Below are 17,604 nucleotides of genomic sequence, written 5' to 3' on the forward strand. Positions count from 1 at the left end.
AGCCTTTTACCGGGTAAAGAGGTTGGAAAATTGTGTGGATTAAATTGTTTATATTATCTGTATTTTAAAAGCAGCAATAAAACAAGACATTGTCAAATTTTCCGAATGCTGCTAATTATATTGTAAGCATACTACAATTAATCTAACAATGAAAAGAAACATTTTCAGTAGAAGGTAGCCACTCTTACACTTCTAATATATGCTATTTAAATGAAAACATGAAGTAATTTAATAATTTTGGCCTCCGGTGTATTATGGCCTCTAAACAGACAATTGCCTAAAGTAGACGAGAAAATGAATAGATTTTCCATTACAACAAAGTAACATTGACCTTTCCATAGTGCACAAATAAAAATGCAATTTTCTGGCAGTACATTGTCTAAATGAAAAAAGGCAGATTTAGTATTTGTGGCTTCAATAAAAATTAAATACCCTATGTGAATCTGTTTATTAATTAAAAACAAAGGTTGTTTAAATTCCATCATTTAGAGTGAACAGTGCAGTTTTTTCTTTATGTTTTCTGGCTGTGCATATATTTTGTTCTTATTTATTGCTTGGTTACTCTGCCGACCTCTGACATCACAAAAGCGTATTTTCTGAATGTTTATAAATGCAAGCATAACGCACTCCTCTTAAAGTCTCCTCTTTCTTTGTTATGGCTTTTAACTATATTCACTTCTAAATTTATTTAATGGAATATTTAAATATTCCAATAGGATATCAGAAATGAAGATTGTAAAGATCCACACAAATTCAAATCAAGAGTTTTTCTTTTCTTTCAGTGGCAAATCCAAATGTAACATCTTAACATGATGATCTTATCATCTTATGACTGGCCTGCACAGGACCAGTCATAATATTTTAATTTGGCCCAATATCAGCAGTCTTTTTTTGGCAAGTTTGCAGACTCCTCTCTGGGAGATTCTGGATTTGAATATCCTGGGACCACAGGTGGAACTACAATTAGTGTACAGGGGCCCCTGAGGACTAAGGGGCCCACTGCTGCCCCATCACCCTCCTCCTGTTACCCACTGTTTTTTTTTCTGTCACACTCTGCGTCTACCTGTCATCCTCTGCCTCTCCCTGTCACCCACTGCCATTTTGCATATTGTGGACTTGGGTTGAGTTGGAGGAGAGGGGCCTAAATGACATTTTTGACATTATAGCTTATGTACTCATTATTTAACATTGTATGCCACAGGACAAATACTTTATTTCAAAATAGCCATATAGTGCACATTATTTAAAAATTATATTCACAACACAGTATTTCTAACTTTGGGGATATCCCATAGATGGGTATGTGTCCATTTTCTTAGTGAAAAATGCCTAACTTTGTTTGGTCCACAAAAAAAATTTGGATGCCTATGCCCATATGCAGATTTGGAGATTGCACCTCCTAATGTTTGGAATGCTGGGATTGTAGAAGGAAGGGGTGCCCAATTACAAACTCAGTACCGTTAAGATCACGGGTGAAATTTAATCTGTCACCAAATCTGTCACTTTCTGAATCTCTCATCCCATTAAATGTCCCCCCATGTCTCTGTGTAATTGTCAACAGTGATAGACCTGCACAGAGACACATATATTCTGATCTGGACTCCAGAGAGTACACATCCGGTTATCCTGACCCATATGGGCGATCTTTATTGTGGAAACAAGTCTTTTTTTTGATCTTATCAGTTTTGGGCAGACCCCCATCCCCACTAATCGGGTCCGAACTTATAGGTCCATGTGACTAAATTTCTGATTAGTATATATGTGCTTTAATGGTACACATCCAGAGAGCACACATCCTGTTCTCCTGTTCTATATGGGTAAATATTGTTGCGGAAGCAAAAACCTTTATTGAGATCTTATTCGGCTCTGGGGCAGATTCTCACCCCCACAGATCGGGTCGGATCATTTCTACCTATGTGAATAAATTTATAAACAATATATATGTATTTTAATGGTATGCACTACTGAAGTTCCCCGTAAAATCTGTAAGACACTTTTAGCCTACACAAAGTGCCACTTGGTTGTTAAAGTTCTCTGCTTGTAAGCCCCTGATGAAGTCATTTTTCTGACGAAACGCGTTGGGCCTGCTTCACCAAAAGAACAACACAAATAACTGAGAGCCAATCATTACATGCTGTAAAAAGTGCTTTTGTTTTATATGTGGCCTTAAAAAGGCACCTTTTATTAAATTGTATGTAATTTACAATTGTCTAATAATTTCTGATAGCGCACTCTGAACCTCCTTTCTTTATCTAGAGACACATATATGCCTGTCAGTAGCCAGTAATCACTTGTACCTGGGGACTGATATAATTACTGGCTGATGATGGTGTCCAGCACTAACAGCTACTGGTTGGCTGATTACTAAGGCTGAGAGGGTCATTCAGGAACAGCTGTCATTGTCTCGTTTAGAAATTTGATAAAGATCAAACTGGTTGCGATGGGTTACATTATCTTTTTTTTTTAATAAGCTTCAGTTATTTTCATTTTTTGTTTTGTTTTGTTTCAAAGTGTTTCTTGGATGTTCCCTCTAGCAATCTATGTATTGAAAGCATTGGTTTCAATTGGCCTACTCAGCCTCTGGGGCACTGTTGGTTTGTTTCCCTTAAATATACTGTCTTTTTATGAGAAGGAACCTGCAGTTGGTTAGAAAAGTCAAAAAGTAAATATGAGCCTTGAGGTCATCCTGTGCAGGGCTTTGTCCTGTAATATGAAATAAATCACATTATTAGAGGAGAAAAGAAAGAGACATTGAAAGAAACAAAAATCAGATTATTCACTCTTCTCACACAGGTAGGCCTATATTAGGAATGAGCCCACCATGAAACAAGCAGAACCCTATTGCGTTTGAAGGAGGGACGTTCTATTGGAATGCAGTTGTTAGTAAAATTAGCTCAAGCCTTATTGGTCGTACCGATCTGACATAGGTCCCCTCCGTAGCTGGGAAGGCATAAGCATTTGAATGAGTCGATGCCATCAACGCAGGTAGCTCCATTCACACAAGGGCTTGGGAGGCACTCATCAATGTCTGTAAAAAATCAAGGTTCTGCCATTAGGATTCCTAGGTTTGCAGCCCTGACCAAGAAAGGAGAGCTCATCTGGTTGCATAAGCCGTGCTGTTCAGATGCTGCGTCTAGAGCATAAATGCATATACCTGCTTTAGTGGATATATGCAAAACAAAAACAAAAATGACCTTATTTATTGGGTACATATTGCAGAATGCCTTGCTTTAGCGCCTGTGTATCTAAATGTCCTAACTTCACTGAGCATACTTATTCTTTTTTGAAGAAGATACCATAGCTTTGTTAACTACAGATTTGAATCAGGAGTTGTATCAAACCTCAAAACAAGATACAGCATCTCAGCTGTTCTGTATTTCATAAATGAGGCCTTGTGGAGGCAATGTAAGGCACTATATGAAACATTGTCCAATATATTGTCAAATGTGGAACAATATATGATATGTAGGCCAAATTGTCTAGTGTGTACCTGCAGTCGTGCTTTCCTGTGGGTCATTTGTTGGGTTGCCTCATTGGGGGTGCTGTGTGTGCCCAAAGGTATGATCCTAGAAACTGGAACTGTCACAGGTGAATGTGACCGTGAATGATATATTGCATGAAATATTGTTCAGTGTGCACATATAAATATCTTGTGATGCCGTTGGTGAGGTTACACATTGCCTAATGTGTACTCATCCTGATGATAAGCACACCCCAGACAGATATTTTGGTAGATTCAGCTTTGTGCCACATTTCAATTACTCCATTTCTCCATTAATGGCACATAGAAAATTGTTTGGAAGGTCATAATTATTCCATAGAACTGTGTTGTATATTTATTTATGATTGTATCTAATCACTGTCAATGATCTCTGGAAAAGATTGTCAGACTTAATATTCTATATATAAAAAGTAGCTTGAACTTCATGCATACTTGCCTACTATTGAAAACTAGTTTCAGGGAGATTATAGTTGGTAGTAGAATTTTGCATGGCGGCCCATTGAGGGGGCCTGTCATGCTCCACAAAAAGGTTGTGTCTAGTTCCATATATGGAGAGAGATTGTGAAAAGAGATTGTGAACGTGGTACCTAGAAGCAGGAGTGTGTACTGCTACATCTGAGAGGAATCTTTTTAAATGACTTATATCCAAATGTAGATGAGCCCCAAAGCAGTTAGTAAGAGAAACTATACTTGGTAAAGTGCTGTGAAATGGTGCTGATGATTCAATGTAAATGTATCTATCTCTCATTCCTTTTTCTCCAAAAATGTAACAGTGTAATGTGGGCTAGGTGAAATGAGGGAGATTGCTAGACTAATGAGGGAGAGAGGGAGATTGCTCTTATTTCAGGGAGTCTCCTGCAGAATGCAGGAGTGTAGGCAACTAATCAAGCATTGGTGTTTTTGAAAGGTAAAAATGTCAATAATTAATTTAGTATGTTTCGCCCATACCTTTTCACTTTTTTGTTGTCGAATCAGCATGGGTGAAAACAGACACAAAATTGTTTGAATTTCACAAAACATGTGGATTGAGCCAAATACACCGATCCATGTGGTTTTTGCCTGTATCTAAATTTCAACGTGGTGAAAAATTGGCACTGAGATTTAATAGGGCAAATCTAATGCACTTTTAAAACGGACGAAGATTGTTGACGGAATGTATATCCCCCTATATATAATTAATTTGCATCTATAAAACTATATGACATACACAAAACCTAGTAATGGTTTTTGATAGCGATGTGCACAGACCCCCAGGTTATGGTTTTGGTTCTAATTCATCATGTTTTGGTTTTGTAAAACCACGCTCAAGTGTTTTTGTTCAGATTTGTTTTTTGGTTTGGTTGAAAAAAATAATAAATGACATTTATCAATCCAAAAACCTAGAATCCAGATTTAAAATCTGAATTCCAAGTTGAAGTAAAATCCAAACAGGGATTTGATTTGGAAAAGAGCTCCTCTGGATTTATAAGGACCAGGTTATTGCAGGGTTCGAGTCCACAACATTTGAGTGACTTCTGGGGAACTGAACCGCACAACTCTAGTTTACTTGTACCAACTGTTCTCTGGTAATTAAATAGTGTAATGTATGATTATATATTGCATTACGTTATTTAATATGATTGTGTTTGTTAACAGTCAAAGGCGTTATTTTAGAAAATTACTAATTTGTCTGAAGAAGCTGATGTGTCTATTCCATTATCTACACTTATAATTTATTGTTTAATTGGATAAAATGTTCCAACAACTACAGATTATATTATTTTACTTTTCTTAAATGGGTATTGGGTCATTTATCATTAACCAGAAAGCAATGCAAGATGCAGAAACACAAATTGTCTAAGTACTTTATGGGCCGCATAGCAAAATCTTCAAGGGGCTCCCAGACCCAACTCAAGTCTTCACCAGAGTGGCTATAGCTAGTGCTACACAAGAGGCCGCATCGAAGTGCTGGGTAACAGGGTAATTTTGCTGAACAGATTGACCCCCACCCCCTCCAATCCCACCCCACCACACCCACCTGCAAAGGTGTAATAAAGGAAAAAGATGACATTTAAAATAAAAAACGTGCATGGTACAGTGGGTTGGTTGGGGGCCCCTATGCCTCTGGGACTCATAGCAATCGCACCCCTTGCACCCACTATATTTATGCCCCAGCATTGCTTTAAGCATAGGGTATAGTGTGTTTTATGCATAATCTTCCATAAAATAAGATACAGTATGTATGCCTTTCAGAGCTAAACGTATAAAGGCAGTGTAAATAACATATTTTCTAACAAATACTGGTTATTGATAAATGGACCTATTTATCATATGTTCGTTAAGTCAAAATAACTGTATTAAGATGGGAATAGTAGGTGGCAAGTCTAGTTGCATTTGAAACAAGTAAACTGTATGTAACCTTTGTCTTAAGATATTGACTCAGTGTAAGGGGAGTGTAGACTTTCTGCGGCTCCATGGCAAAGGGTTAATGTTCTATAGCCCAGCATGCTCTATGTCAGCAAGCAGTAGCAATTTGTAGTAGCACTGAAGGCACACCAGCTAACCTAGCAACTTGTTCTCCTTTTTCATTTTTTAATTAGCAACAATTAAGTTTTAAGTATGCTGTAAAAGGGAAAATTAGGCATTTAGCTAAAGCAAGGCGGACAGCAGGGGGCGGCGGGAGTTTTAATAGGCAGGAGATTAGGATTTTTTAAGCTTCCTCTGCTTCTAGCAGGCCACTGGCGGTCTCTCTCTTACATAATTCCTGGAGAAAAACAAAATGAGGAGAACAACACATCACAGTGTCAGATAACAACAATCACCCCAACTTTAGCTTAATCCCATAAAGTCAATGGCTTTTCATGTAGGGCACTGGGCAGGCTTCTTTGTAACAACACAGTTATCCCATGAAAATTCAACTATCAATCTAATTGAACCTATGTTTTGTAAGTGAAAGAATGTAACACACAGTAGCTGGAACAATAGTATTCATGGCCGTGTTATGCTGATTATGATAAATGACCAGCTTTCCCATAAACTGGATATCTAATTTTGTATATTATTTACTTTAAAAAATAACAACAGTAAACAGTATTTTCACGAACTGAATAATAAGTTGCACAAAGTAATACAGTAAATAATATAAATTTAAATTAGCGTATTACCATTGGAGCGGCTTTGGGGGATTATAGGAGGGGCTTATTTGTGCCTTTTACAGGAATGCAGTAATGTGTATCACTTTATAGGCATGATTTCTTAATAATAGATTTAGGAATTTGCAATTAAAGGAGTCTATAGCTCCTAACAACACAATATTAACAATAGTATAAATGAGTAAATTAAAATTTAAAATTTTATATTTTTCCACATTTTCAATGGACATAGAAAACGTTCAATTTTTTAAATTCAAATAATTGAATTTGCTATATAAATATCCCTCCCTCCAATATAAACCATATACCATATACCAATATAAACCATATACCACCATACCAATCAATTTCTCTAATATAATGTAGTACAGTGGTTCAGTCCTGAAGGACCCCAACAGTGAACCATTTCCAGGTCACCCAGCAGGTGCACAGGTGCACTCATTATTCACTTACACATTTTAAAAGATCCACAGGTGGAGCTATTTTTTTCATCTGTGATTCTGTGTGAAGACCTGGAAAACGTGCACTGTTGGGTGGTCCTTGAGGACCGAGGTTGAGAACCTCTGCTGTTGGGGCATTTTTATTGTAATCCGCATTTTTAATTTACAAAGTGAAAATGTATATATTCCCACAAATGTACTATGTTCTCTTGCAGGAGATAGGCTCCATCCTATTGAGTAGCTGGAAGCAGTGGTTTAGTGTAACACTATCACACTGCTGACTGGTTAGGCTCCTCGGAGCACACTTTATGCGAAGCCATTGCATCACCGTGGCTGATAGAGAGGATATCTCTCCATGCAAATATGCAAAGCAGTAGCTTCTATGGGATAATGCCTCCTGGAGATGGTGTAATCTATTGGTAAAATTTTGGGGCGACTATCCTGCAAACATTTAGTATTACAAAGGCCCCATTGTGTTAACAGCCAATACTTATTTTTTATTGTAGTTGCTTAAAGTGGATCTAACCCCACAGTAGTATTTTTATATTGCAGTAAAGGGCAGAATTCATCCTTATTACATTTTTCTCATAATGGCTTAATTGGGCTCAAGTTTGCACATGTGATTGCCGCCATTCACTGTAATGGGACCTGGCTGAGATGCCTATACTCGTGGCATGCCATGATTTGCTGTAAGCAGCAAATCTATAGCGGGACACATCTGTGTGACTATGATTAGCTGGTGCCATATGAATAGGGACATTGAGGAGCAGGGGGGGGGGTGGCAGCTCCGCAGCACAAATAAAAACATAAAAGCCACGCCAAATGCCAGTGAGTCCCATATGACAATGTTTGGAGTGGCAGTTGGTGTGGCTCCCCCAATTACATTTTGAAGCACCACCTCTGGAACCACAACTGGAGGGTACTTGTCACTTAGACACAGCCCTGTTGGAGGGGCCCTGCAGTATCCTTGGCCAGCTGCTTGTGGGGCAAATGTTCCTCTTTGCAGCTCACATAGCCATGTCCCCTCTTTTCTCCAGTGGGAACATGGCTATGCTTTTTGGATTTGGTCATGCCTCCCTCAGTAACCTGTGGATTTCTCAACATCTCTGCATATGAACGATGAAGAGATCCTTAGACTTGAGATAATGGAAGTAATTTCCAATCTATTTATTATTTGTTGATATTTGCAGGGCTAGTGTAAGTCTTCTCTCCACCCTAGGCAAAACGTTAACCTTCAGTATCCCCTTAACCCCACATTGCCACCAATTCCCACTTTCCAGACCCTCAAGTGTGGAGGTGACATCTTAGAAGCTCTACAGCTGCCACCTGCATTAAGTACAACAAGGATGTCTTCCTCTTTGAGATCCTTAATTTTGTGATTGGTAGACGCCTACCCCCCACCAAGAGCTGCCTAAAGCTGCCTAATGGTAGAGCTGGCCCTGCTGTTTGGAATCACCAACTTCACTGCCAATTCCATGGATTTATCATTCCATTTTTCAGATATAATGATAAGATTTACCTATATCACAGTTGTCGCCTCCATACCCTGGTGGGCACAGACAGTGAACTCGTCCTTCTTTTTCTATACAAGTTCCAGACCCACATTCAATATCAGCACATGATCCAATAATACCTGTGGTCAACAAAAATCTGTCAGTTTATTATCCCTTTTTATAGATAAAATAAGTTGTCCAAACACATGATTAATGTTTCTTATTAATACATTATCATTCATTTATAAAGATCTGAGATTTCCTGAAGAGTTGTACATTCATTGGGTCATAATTATCCTAAACATATCAGACAGTATTGATTTGCATTACTGCCTCACAACACAAAGGTTTGGGATTGATTCCCATGACAACCCTGTGTGTAGTTTTCATATTTTTCCTGCGGTTGGGTGAGTTTCCTCTGGGTACTTGGGTTTCCTCCAACAATCCAAAAATAAACTATTATGTTAATTTGCTCCTGGCCAAAAATGAACCCCAGTGTGTGCATGGACCAAGTGATGGATGGTGTAATGGTTAGCATTACTGCCTCACAGTGCTGAGGTCATTTGTTTGATTCCCACCATGGCCCTAACTGTGCAGAGTTTGTATATTCTGTGGGTTTCCTAAGGGTACTCCGGTTTCCTCCCACATTCCAAAAATATACTGGTAGGTTAATTGGCTCCCACAAAATTAACCCTAGAATGAACATGTGTGTGTGTGTGTACAGATTATAAACTCCAATAGGGCAGGGACTGATGTGAATATTCAAATTTTCTCTGTAAAGCGCTGCGGAATATGTGTGCGCTATATAATTAACTTATAATAAATAAAATAAATAAGTGGTTCTTATCTGCCATCAAATTCTATGGATAAGGTCTATATGACGACCAAACTCTGACATTTTTTATAAGGGGGCAATCATTTACAAGACATAGTTTTGCATTGTAAATAATTGCCCCTTTAAAAAAAAACATCCAAATTCAACCAGCGTCCTACACGTCCGCCAAACCCGGACTTCATTACATCTCGCCTGTTTCTTTATAACTACTGTTTAGAGCTGAACATACTGTACATGGATACACATTACAATTTGTAAAGGGCTCCCTTATATACAAAGCTGGCATTTTCTAATCTCCTCCAGATTACTGAAGCTCCTTCTATTGATCAGTGTGCTATTATAATAATCAGTAGGAAACATTCTACATTGTGAAGCAATCATAGATTAGATTGTCAATAGCCATGGCCTGAGCACATGAGCGTTGGTGGTGCATCTGGACTGGATATGGGAAATCATATTTGCCAGAGCATGGTAGACAATGAATTGCAGCCTCATTGCTGCTGCATGGTTCTTTGACATAGGAAAAATACTTTAGTAGCTGAAAATGTACTTTCATAAGCATAATACAATGAATATAATGACATTTCTAAAAAAAAAAAAAAGTATATTTAGAATAGATGTGTATAAAGCAAGAATACCTTCAATTTCAGTTGTGTCAGGAACAACTTGAGGTGCAACTTCTATCAATGGTATTGACGTTGGTATGGTGTCATCTGTAACATCCCCTGATGCAGAAGCAGATAACTCTGTGTCTTTTTTTGCTTCCTCAGGTTCTTTTGAGACAAGTTTTAACTCAGATTCTGGTTCTGAGGTGCTAATAATGATTTCAGGTACAGATGTTTCTCCTGACAAATCTTGGGTAGGGACAGTCTGATGCCCAGATATGTCAACACTGGATTCTGTACTTCCATCTCTATCTGGATAACCACTGGTTAAAGGTATTCCAGATGGATCTCCACTGATTTCAGGAACAGTGAGAGGTGCCTCACCACTGACATCCCCAGATGCAGAGGTTTCGATAAAATATGGATAGGTTACACCACCTAACTCTTGTGAAACTGTTGGTTTGGTCACAGCTTCAATTAATTCATCAGTAATAAGCTTAATGTCAGGCATACCTGAAGTATAGGTGCTAGAAACATCGCCACTTTCTCCTGTGGCAGATGGCACGCCACTTAAGTCAATAATTCCAGATGATTCTCCTGAAGTAAATCCACTAATCTCAAATATTCCTGAAGGCCCCTGACCTGCCTCTTCTGTAACAGGTCCCAATGTTGGGGCCTCTATTATAGGGAAATCTAAATGAGATATTGTAGGGAGACCAGATGTGAGTCCACTTATATCATCAATACCAGAAGGTAAACCACTTAAGTCAATTGCAGATGATTCCCCACTTAAGTCAATAACACCACTTGACAGTCCACTGATATCAATGTCACCACTAGGAACATCTCCAGAGACAAAGCCACTGATATCTATAAAACCTGAGGGTTCACCACTAACACTAGAAATCCCAGATAATTCACCAGAAAAATCACCTGAAAAAATACCACTTGTTTCTACAGATCCCTTTCCTTCCTCCTCTTTTTCTGATGGTTTTAAAAGTTCTGTTAAGCTATCATCTATGAGAGTAATACCAGATGATTCACCACTTTCATCAAATATACCAGAACTCACACCAGATGGTTGTCCACTTAAATCAAAAGCTCCAGAAAGTTCACCACTTATGTCAACGAGACCTGAAGATTCACCGCTTATGCCAGACAAATCACCACTAACATCTAATATTCCAGAAAGATCACCACTATGGTCACTTACTCCAGATAAATCGCCACTGAAGTCAATTACTCCAGATTCTTCACCACTAATATCAATTATTCCAGATGATTCTCCACTAACGCTAGAAATATCCCCGCTTACTTCTGGAAACCCTGACAGGTCTCCACTATGTTCTGGGATTCCAGATGAAAAACCACTAACATCCACACCTGAAACATCTCCACTCACATCAAAAAATCCAGAGGGTTGTCCACTTATGTCTAATCCAGAATGTTCACCACTAAAATCACCAGATGGTAACCCAGATAGCTCTCCTGTTGCACTACTCTCAGTTAATCCTTTGCCTTCTGCTTCAGTTTCTGGTGTTTTTGTTACACCTTCAATCCAAGTTGTTTCCACATGTATGATTGTAGGGAAACCAGAAGGCAGTCCACTGACATCTCCACTACCAGAAGGCAGTCCACTGATATATTCAAAACCAGAGGGCAGTCCACTGACATCTCCACTACCAGAAGGCAGTCCACTAATATATTCAAAGCCAGATGGAAGTCCACTAATATCTCCACTACCAGAAAGCAATTCACTGATATCTCCAAAACCGCTTGCAAGGTCAATTCCAGAGGTCTCCTCACTAATGAATGTTATTCCAGAAGGCAGTCCACTGGTATCCAGGTCTCCAGAAGCTGACCCAGATATACTTTCATCTCCAGAAGGTAACCCAGAAGGCAAACCACTCATTTCACCTGATGGCAATTCACCGGAAACCTCTCCTGATGGAAGTCCACTCGCACTGGTATCTCCAGAAAGATCTAGACCAGATGGAAAACCGCTTCCTGATGGTTCTCCACAAAATCCACTTGCACCAGAGAGGTCCCCACTTGTTTCACATATTCCTGAGATCTCTCCACTGGGTTCACCAGACACTTCTCCAGATGGAATGCCACTAAGCCCACTGTCTTCCACAGATGCTTCTCCACTTTCACCTTCAGGAAGTAAACTCACAGGGGGAATCGCTGAAGGGCTCACTTTAGATAGAAAAAAAATATTATCATTGTGGTGAATATAAACACACACACACACACATATATATAACTGTCAACAACTGTCATGTGATTTGGGATAGCCAATAAGATCCTGCTTTGAAATCAGACTAAATCAGAACCTGCACATCTCTAATATATATAAGAAATCCTGTTGTGCATTTCAAATGAGCAATAACTTAAAATATGACTATGAATAAATTGATGTATGCAGTCCAGTATGAAGCAAACTTCTGTCACTAATTTTTGTTTTACCTACAGACTCATCTAGCCCGCTCTCGGCGTGCCAATCGACAAGCAATGGCGGCGATTGTGGTCTTCAACGCTCGGGTGTTCCATTCTTAGCAATGGACACATGAGCGTGTTAGACGCTTGCGCGTCCACGTGCCCTGGTGCGCCAGCTGCCAGGAAAGTATTGCTGGGTCCCAGGTGCACTGGATGGGCGCGACTCCATCTGAACCATCATTCAATTTCACAATTCATTGATTCCAACATCTTTGTGTTAGGACACTACTAAGTAAATTTAAAATAGAGGAAATAGTAAAAGTAATAACCAATTAGCTACTAGCTGCTGTAAAATGGAAATTAGAAGCTGAGTGATCGGTACTTTATCTCCTCCACTTTTAGGGGCGTAACTAGATATTCATAGGCCCCATAGCAGAAGTTTGTAAGCGGCCTCCTATTTATGGTGATGGTGATAAATATATGTAAAACATATTACTTAAACAGCAAAGATGGGCCCCCTGCATCTCTGGGCCCCATAGCAGCTGCACCCCTTGCACCTATGGCAGTTACGCCCTTGTCCACTTTATCTCTTAGTAATAAAGTGGGAAGTGATAAACAACCAGCCAATCAGCTCCTAAATACCATGCTTCAGACTGCATACTTCCCAACATGACCCTCTCCAGGAGGGACACGATGCTCTGTTTCTGGACTTCCCTCTTCATTTATGATTGCTATGACCTGGGTGGAAACACCTTTCTGTATAAAACAGATGATGGCAATCACACATTAAGAGGGAAGTCCAGTAACATAGCGTTGTGTCCCTCCTGGAGAGGGTCATGTTGGGAGGTATGAGACTGGGTTTGAAAAATGACAGTTATGAGCCAATTAGCTGGTTAATTATCACTCTCCACTATATCACTTTTTGAAGCTTGGTGCATCAGGTGATCTGTCACTTTGGGATTTGATACATAGCCCTCAAAATTACTACAAACACAGGGGGGTAAATCTACTAAAGCTTCTAAAAATGAAAAGTGGGGATGTTGCCAATAGCAACCAACCATATTCTAGCTATCAGTTCTCTATGGCATACTAGAAATTTATTGGTGAAGAGTATAAAAAAAATGGCCAAAAATTAGCAGTGTGTGTATTATATGTCAGTATAACATTTATTTCCATAGACCAGAATAATGATAACTACCTGTATACAGAAACAAAACATCATGACACTCCACAGGTAACATGCATTATAATTAACATGAGGGTAGTTCAATACTGTATGGACAAAACAAGATACTAAAGAATAAAGGCAATTATTCTGGTTCACTTGCAAAGGCAATTCCTTCTCCAATGGACAAAACCATGTGCACTGCGGGGGAGGGGAAATATAACTTGTGCAGAGAGAATTAGATATGGGTGGTGTTTTCCTTCAAAGTGAGATCTATATTGCAGTGTAAAAATATAGCCGCCAGTATTTACCCTGCACAGAAACAAAATAACTCACCCTAATCTAACCCTCTCTACACATGTTACCTCTGCCCCCCTGCAAGTAATTTGCCTTTGCGAGTGAACCAGAATAACCCCCAAAATATGTCTCTTTTTTTTTTAATTAATTGAACTGCAAATCTGGAACAGCAGGAATTTCATAACAAATAGATACATGCTTCATACCTGTCTCTAATAATTCAACAGTTGGAAGGGCAGTGACGTTTGCCAGCCAGAAGTCTGTCTCATTCTCATATTCAGTGGCAATCACCGTTTCCACAGTGGTCTCTTCCCCAGAAGGTAATCCCTCCAAATGAGGAAGTACCTGAGTTACAAAAATTTCTTCTTCGATTGATGGAGTAACTTCTTCCTCTGCAAATGGAGCAGCTACAATATAAAAAATACAATAAGTAACCCTTCGTTGCATACTGTTGCAAATTTGCTACATACCCATATACATATACCAGTGATTTTCAAACTTTTTACCTTGCAGCACACTAAATAAGATTTTAAAATTGCCAAGGCACACCATGAGATCCCCACAGGGCAAAACACATTGGTCCCCACAGGAAAAAAACAAACCTTTTGCCCCCCATATAAAAAACAATCACACTCGTCCCCACAGGTAACACAAATAAAATACATTGGCCCTTTAAATGAAAAGAAGAGACCAGTAAATAACAGTTGAACTGGTGGTGGCTGAAAACTAGTTTGGCCATCTCTAGATCTGGAGGCACACTGGAGAACAGCTCAAGGCACACTAGTGTGCCACGGCACAGTCGTTGAAAAACACTGACATATACCCATTTACATAAGGTATATATTGTAGGTATCCCATTACATGGTGCATCAAATTTGCTAGAGTGTTTTTTCTAAATAAATCTTTTATTTTTTGCCTGTGATTTTTTCATTATTTGTCCTTGTCAGTACAATACACAAGAAGCATGAAAATATTTAAAAAATAAAATGAAATCATGCAACGAAGGGTTAATACTTTTCTTTTGCCTACATTAAAATATATGTAATGAATATAATATGTCATCAGACATATTATTTGTATTATTTAAAAGGAAAACCATGAGTATTTATCCTGATGCAATATAAGTGACAATATAAGTGGCAAAAAATGAAAAAGTCATGTATGCAGTGCAATGCACTTGCAAGTCTCCATTATAATATGCATACAGATCCTCAGCCATATATTTTATACACTAAGGGGGGTATTCAATCTGGGATTCCGACTGTCGGAACGTCCCAACAGTTGGAATCCCAATTTTCATTCTGTTCCGCAGAGACATAACAGTCGGAATTCAATGTTTTGACTGTTGAAAGTCAGAAAGTCCAAGGATTGGGCAAAATGGCAGTGGACTGGGGAAAAATGGCTGTGAATATGATAATCCCTGGGCTTTTCCAACAAAACAGATTTGACTTGTTTTAAAGTTGGATTTGTTTTGTTGAAAACTGCCTTCAATGCTGTCGGAAACGGCAGAATTGAATTGGTGACAGCCCCTATTCCGCCTGAGGAAATAGTCGCCGAGATAGAGTACCCCTCCATGTAGTAAAATATTGGAAAATACATATTTATATTTATAAACCCAACATGCTGATTTTTCTATAAATAAAATTGTTTCTTAAAATATTTCTGCAAATCCAGACTGCACATGTGCAGTAACCCCCAAGTCACTAGGTTTTTTTTTTTGCAATCTGCTGACATCAGTAAAAAAAATCCCCGACGACTACTGGCTCTGGGGCTATTGGATAGCCCAAATAATTGGATTATTGCCTTAATATTATCTCATCCTCAGTATGTATAACATGTTTGTTAAATCACATATCTTAGTCAAGACAATGCAATTACCTCTGAAACAAAAGGCATGGTGTTTGGACAAGGGATCAGGGAATCCGGTTTGGTTTGGATGGACATAGACTGTCCACACTCCAGGTTTATCTCCCCCACAAACTCGACGTGGTGACACAATAGGGTAACGAATGCTGCCATCAGATAGCCAGCCGGCTCTGCATTTGTCCAGTCCTAGCTTCCAGGCAGCATAGAGCTGTCCAGTGGATGCTAAAGTGGCATTCTTGCTCTCACAAAACTCCACTGCTTCTTGGAAAGTGAACTGATCTGGTTGAGTTGCGAAGAACACTTCACCTATACAGAAATAGGAGAATAATAATATATAAGCATTCCAAAATATAATTAACAATATTTTATTATGGAATAAAAAGTAAAGAAAACAATATGAGGTTAGAACATAGGTCATTTGAGGTCACTGTCATGCAGAATGAATCATCATGTATAAATATATATAAATCTCTATATTTACAGTTGCTGTTAATATATTTGAATTTATCATAATCAAATATTTTCGTTTCAATTTAGGTATTAATTATAGATGCTGAAACCTTAAATTAAATGTGTTTACTTTTCTGAATGTTTTTGTTTAACCCCTTCACGACATTTGACGTATATATACGTCATGGCCGGGAAGTACTTCCCGACCGTTGACGTATATATACGTCATGGCTTAAAACTGTCACTGCGTCTAGAGACGCAGTGACAGAGGGACGATGTCTGCTGTCCCTGACAGCAGACATGTCCGTGCATGCCCAGGGGGGGCGGCGATGCCGCCCCCCCGTCGGCGATCGCTGTGATTGGCTGTTCATTGTGAACAGCCATTCACAGCGTTTTCTGTGTCACCGGCGAATAACGTTCGCCGGTGACACGGGATCGGAGGTGATTGGTGCTGTAAAGTACAGCACCAATCACCGCGGGGTGTAAGGGTGACACTGGTGTCACCCCACCTCACCCCTCCCGCCCCCAAAGGCCGTGATTGGTTCGTCGGACCGACGGACCAATCACAGCCATGGAGGGGGGTTTAAACTAACGGTGACTGCACTGCAGACGCCATTCCGGTCTGGAATAGCGTGCAGTGCGGTCACCGTGCCCAGCTGCCGCCTATACTGACCAGACCCCATCCAAAATACTTACCTGATCATTGAGATTGCTTATGCTTGTGACATCTTGTGACATCCTGTGACATCTTGTGCTGCTGCGATTTATTAGATAGAGAGAGAGTTAGAGAGAGAGAGATAGAGAGAGATAGAGAGAGATAGAGAGGCCTAGTGCTATATTTTGTGCTGCTGCAGTGTGATAGAGCTATAGATAGAGAGATAGAGAGAGATAGAGAGAGAGAGATAGAGAGAGAGAGATAGTGACAGATTGTGCTATATATTTTTTATATAACTGAAAGAGATAGAGAGAGATAGAGAGAGATAGAGAGGCCTAGTGCTATATTTTGTGCTGCTGCAGTGTGATAGAGCTATAGATAGATAGAGAGAGATAGAGAGAGATAGAGAGAGAGAGATAGAGAGATAGTGACAGATTGTGCTATATATTTTTTTTATAACTGACTGCTGCCCCCCCTTTTGTGCTGATCAGTATAATTTAACTGATCAGCAACTTTTTGGGGGCGCAGGTTTTTTTTTATATATAGATATACCTGTCAGTGCTGCTGCTGCAGTGTCATAGAGTGATAGATAGTGAGAGATAGAGAGATAGAGAGAGATAGTGACAGAGAGTGATAGAGAGTGCTAAATTTTGTGTCTGCTGCCCCCGCCTTTTGTGCTGATCACTATATCTGAGGTGATCAGCAACTTTTTAGGGGTGCAGAGGT

The 17,604-nt window shown here is 39.4% G+C and overlaps 1 protein-coding gene across 2 annotated transcripts in view; it reads right to left on the reverse strand.

Annotated features, from left to right (window-relative positions):
- ACAN (aggrecan) overlaps positions 1-17,604 on the reverse strand; it is a 107,526-nt gene that overhangs the window by 17,290 nt on the left and 72,632 nt on the right. Inside the window, exons 10-14 of one of the 2 annotated variants that reach the window (XM_083184193.1) lie at positions 15,786-16,079; positions 14,114-14,314; positions 10,040-12,205; positions 8,593-8,706; positions 2,915-3,028 (exon numbers count right to left, since the gene is read on the reverse strand). In XM_083184193.1, the coding sequence (XP_083040319.1) occupies positions 2,915-3,028; positions 8,593-8,706; positions 10,040-12,205; positions 14,114-14,314; positions 15,786-16,079 (2,889 nt within the window). The remainder of the gene's footprint in view (positions 1-2,914; positions 3,029-8,592; positions 8,707-10,039; positions 12,206-14,113; positions 14,315-15,785; positions 16,080-17,604) is intronic. The other variant, XM_083184194.1, reaches the window with a different exon arrangement.

Source organism: Crinia signifera, chromosome 4 (genome assembly GCF_055691185.1).
Source record: "Crinia signifera chromosome 4, ASM5569118v1, whole genome shotgun sequence".
In the NCBI taxonomy this organism is placed as follows: Eukaryota; Metazoa; Chordata; class Amphibia; order Anura; family Myobatrachidae; genus Crinia; species Crinia signifera.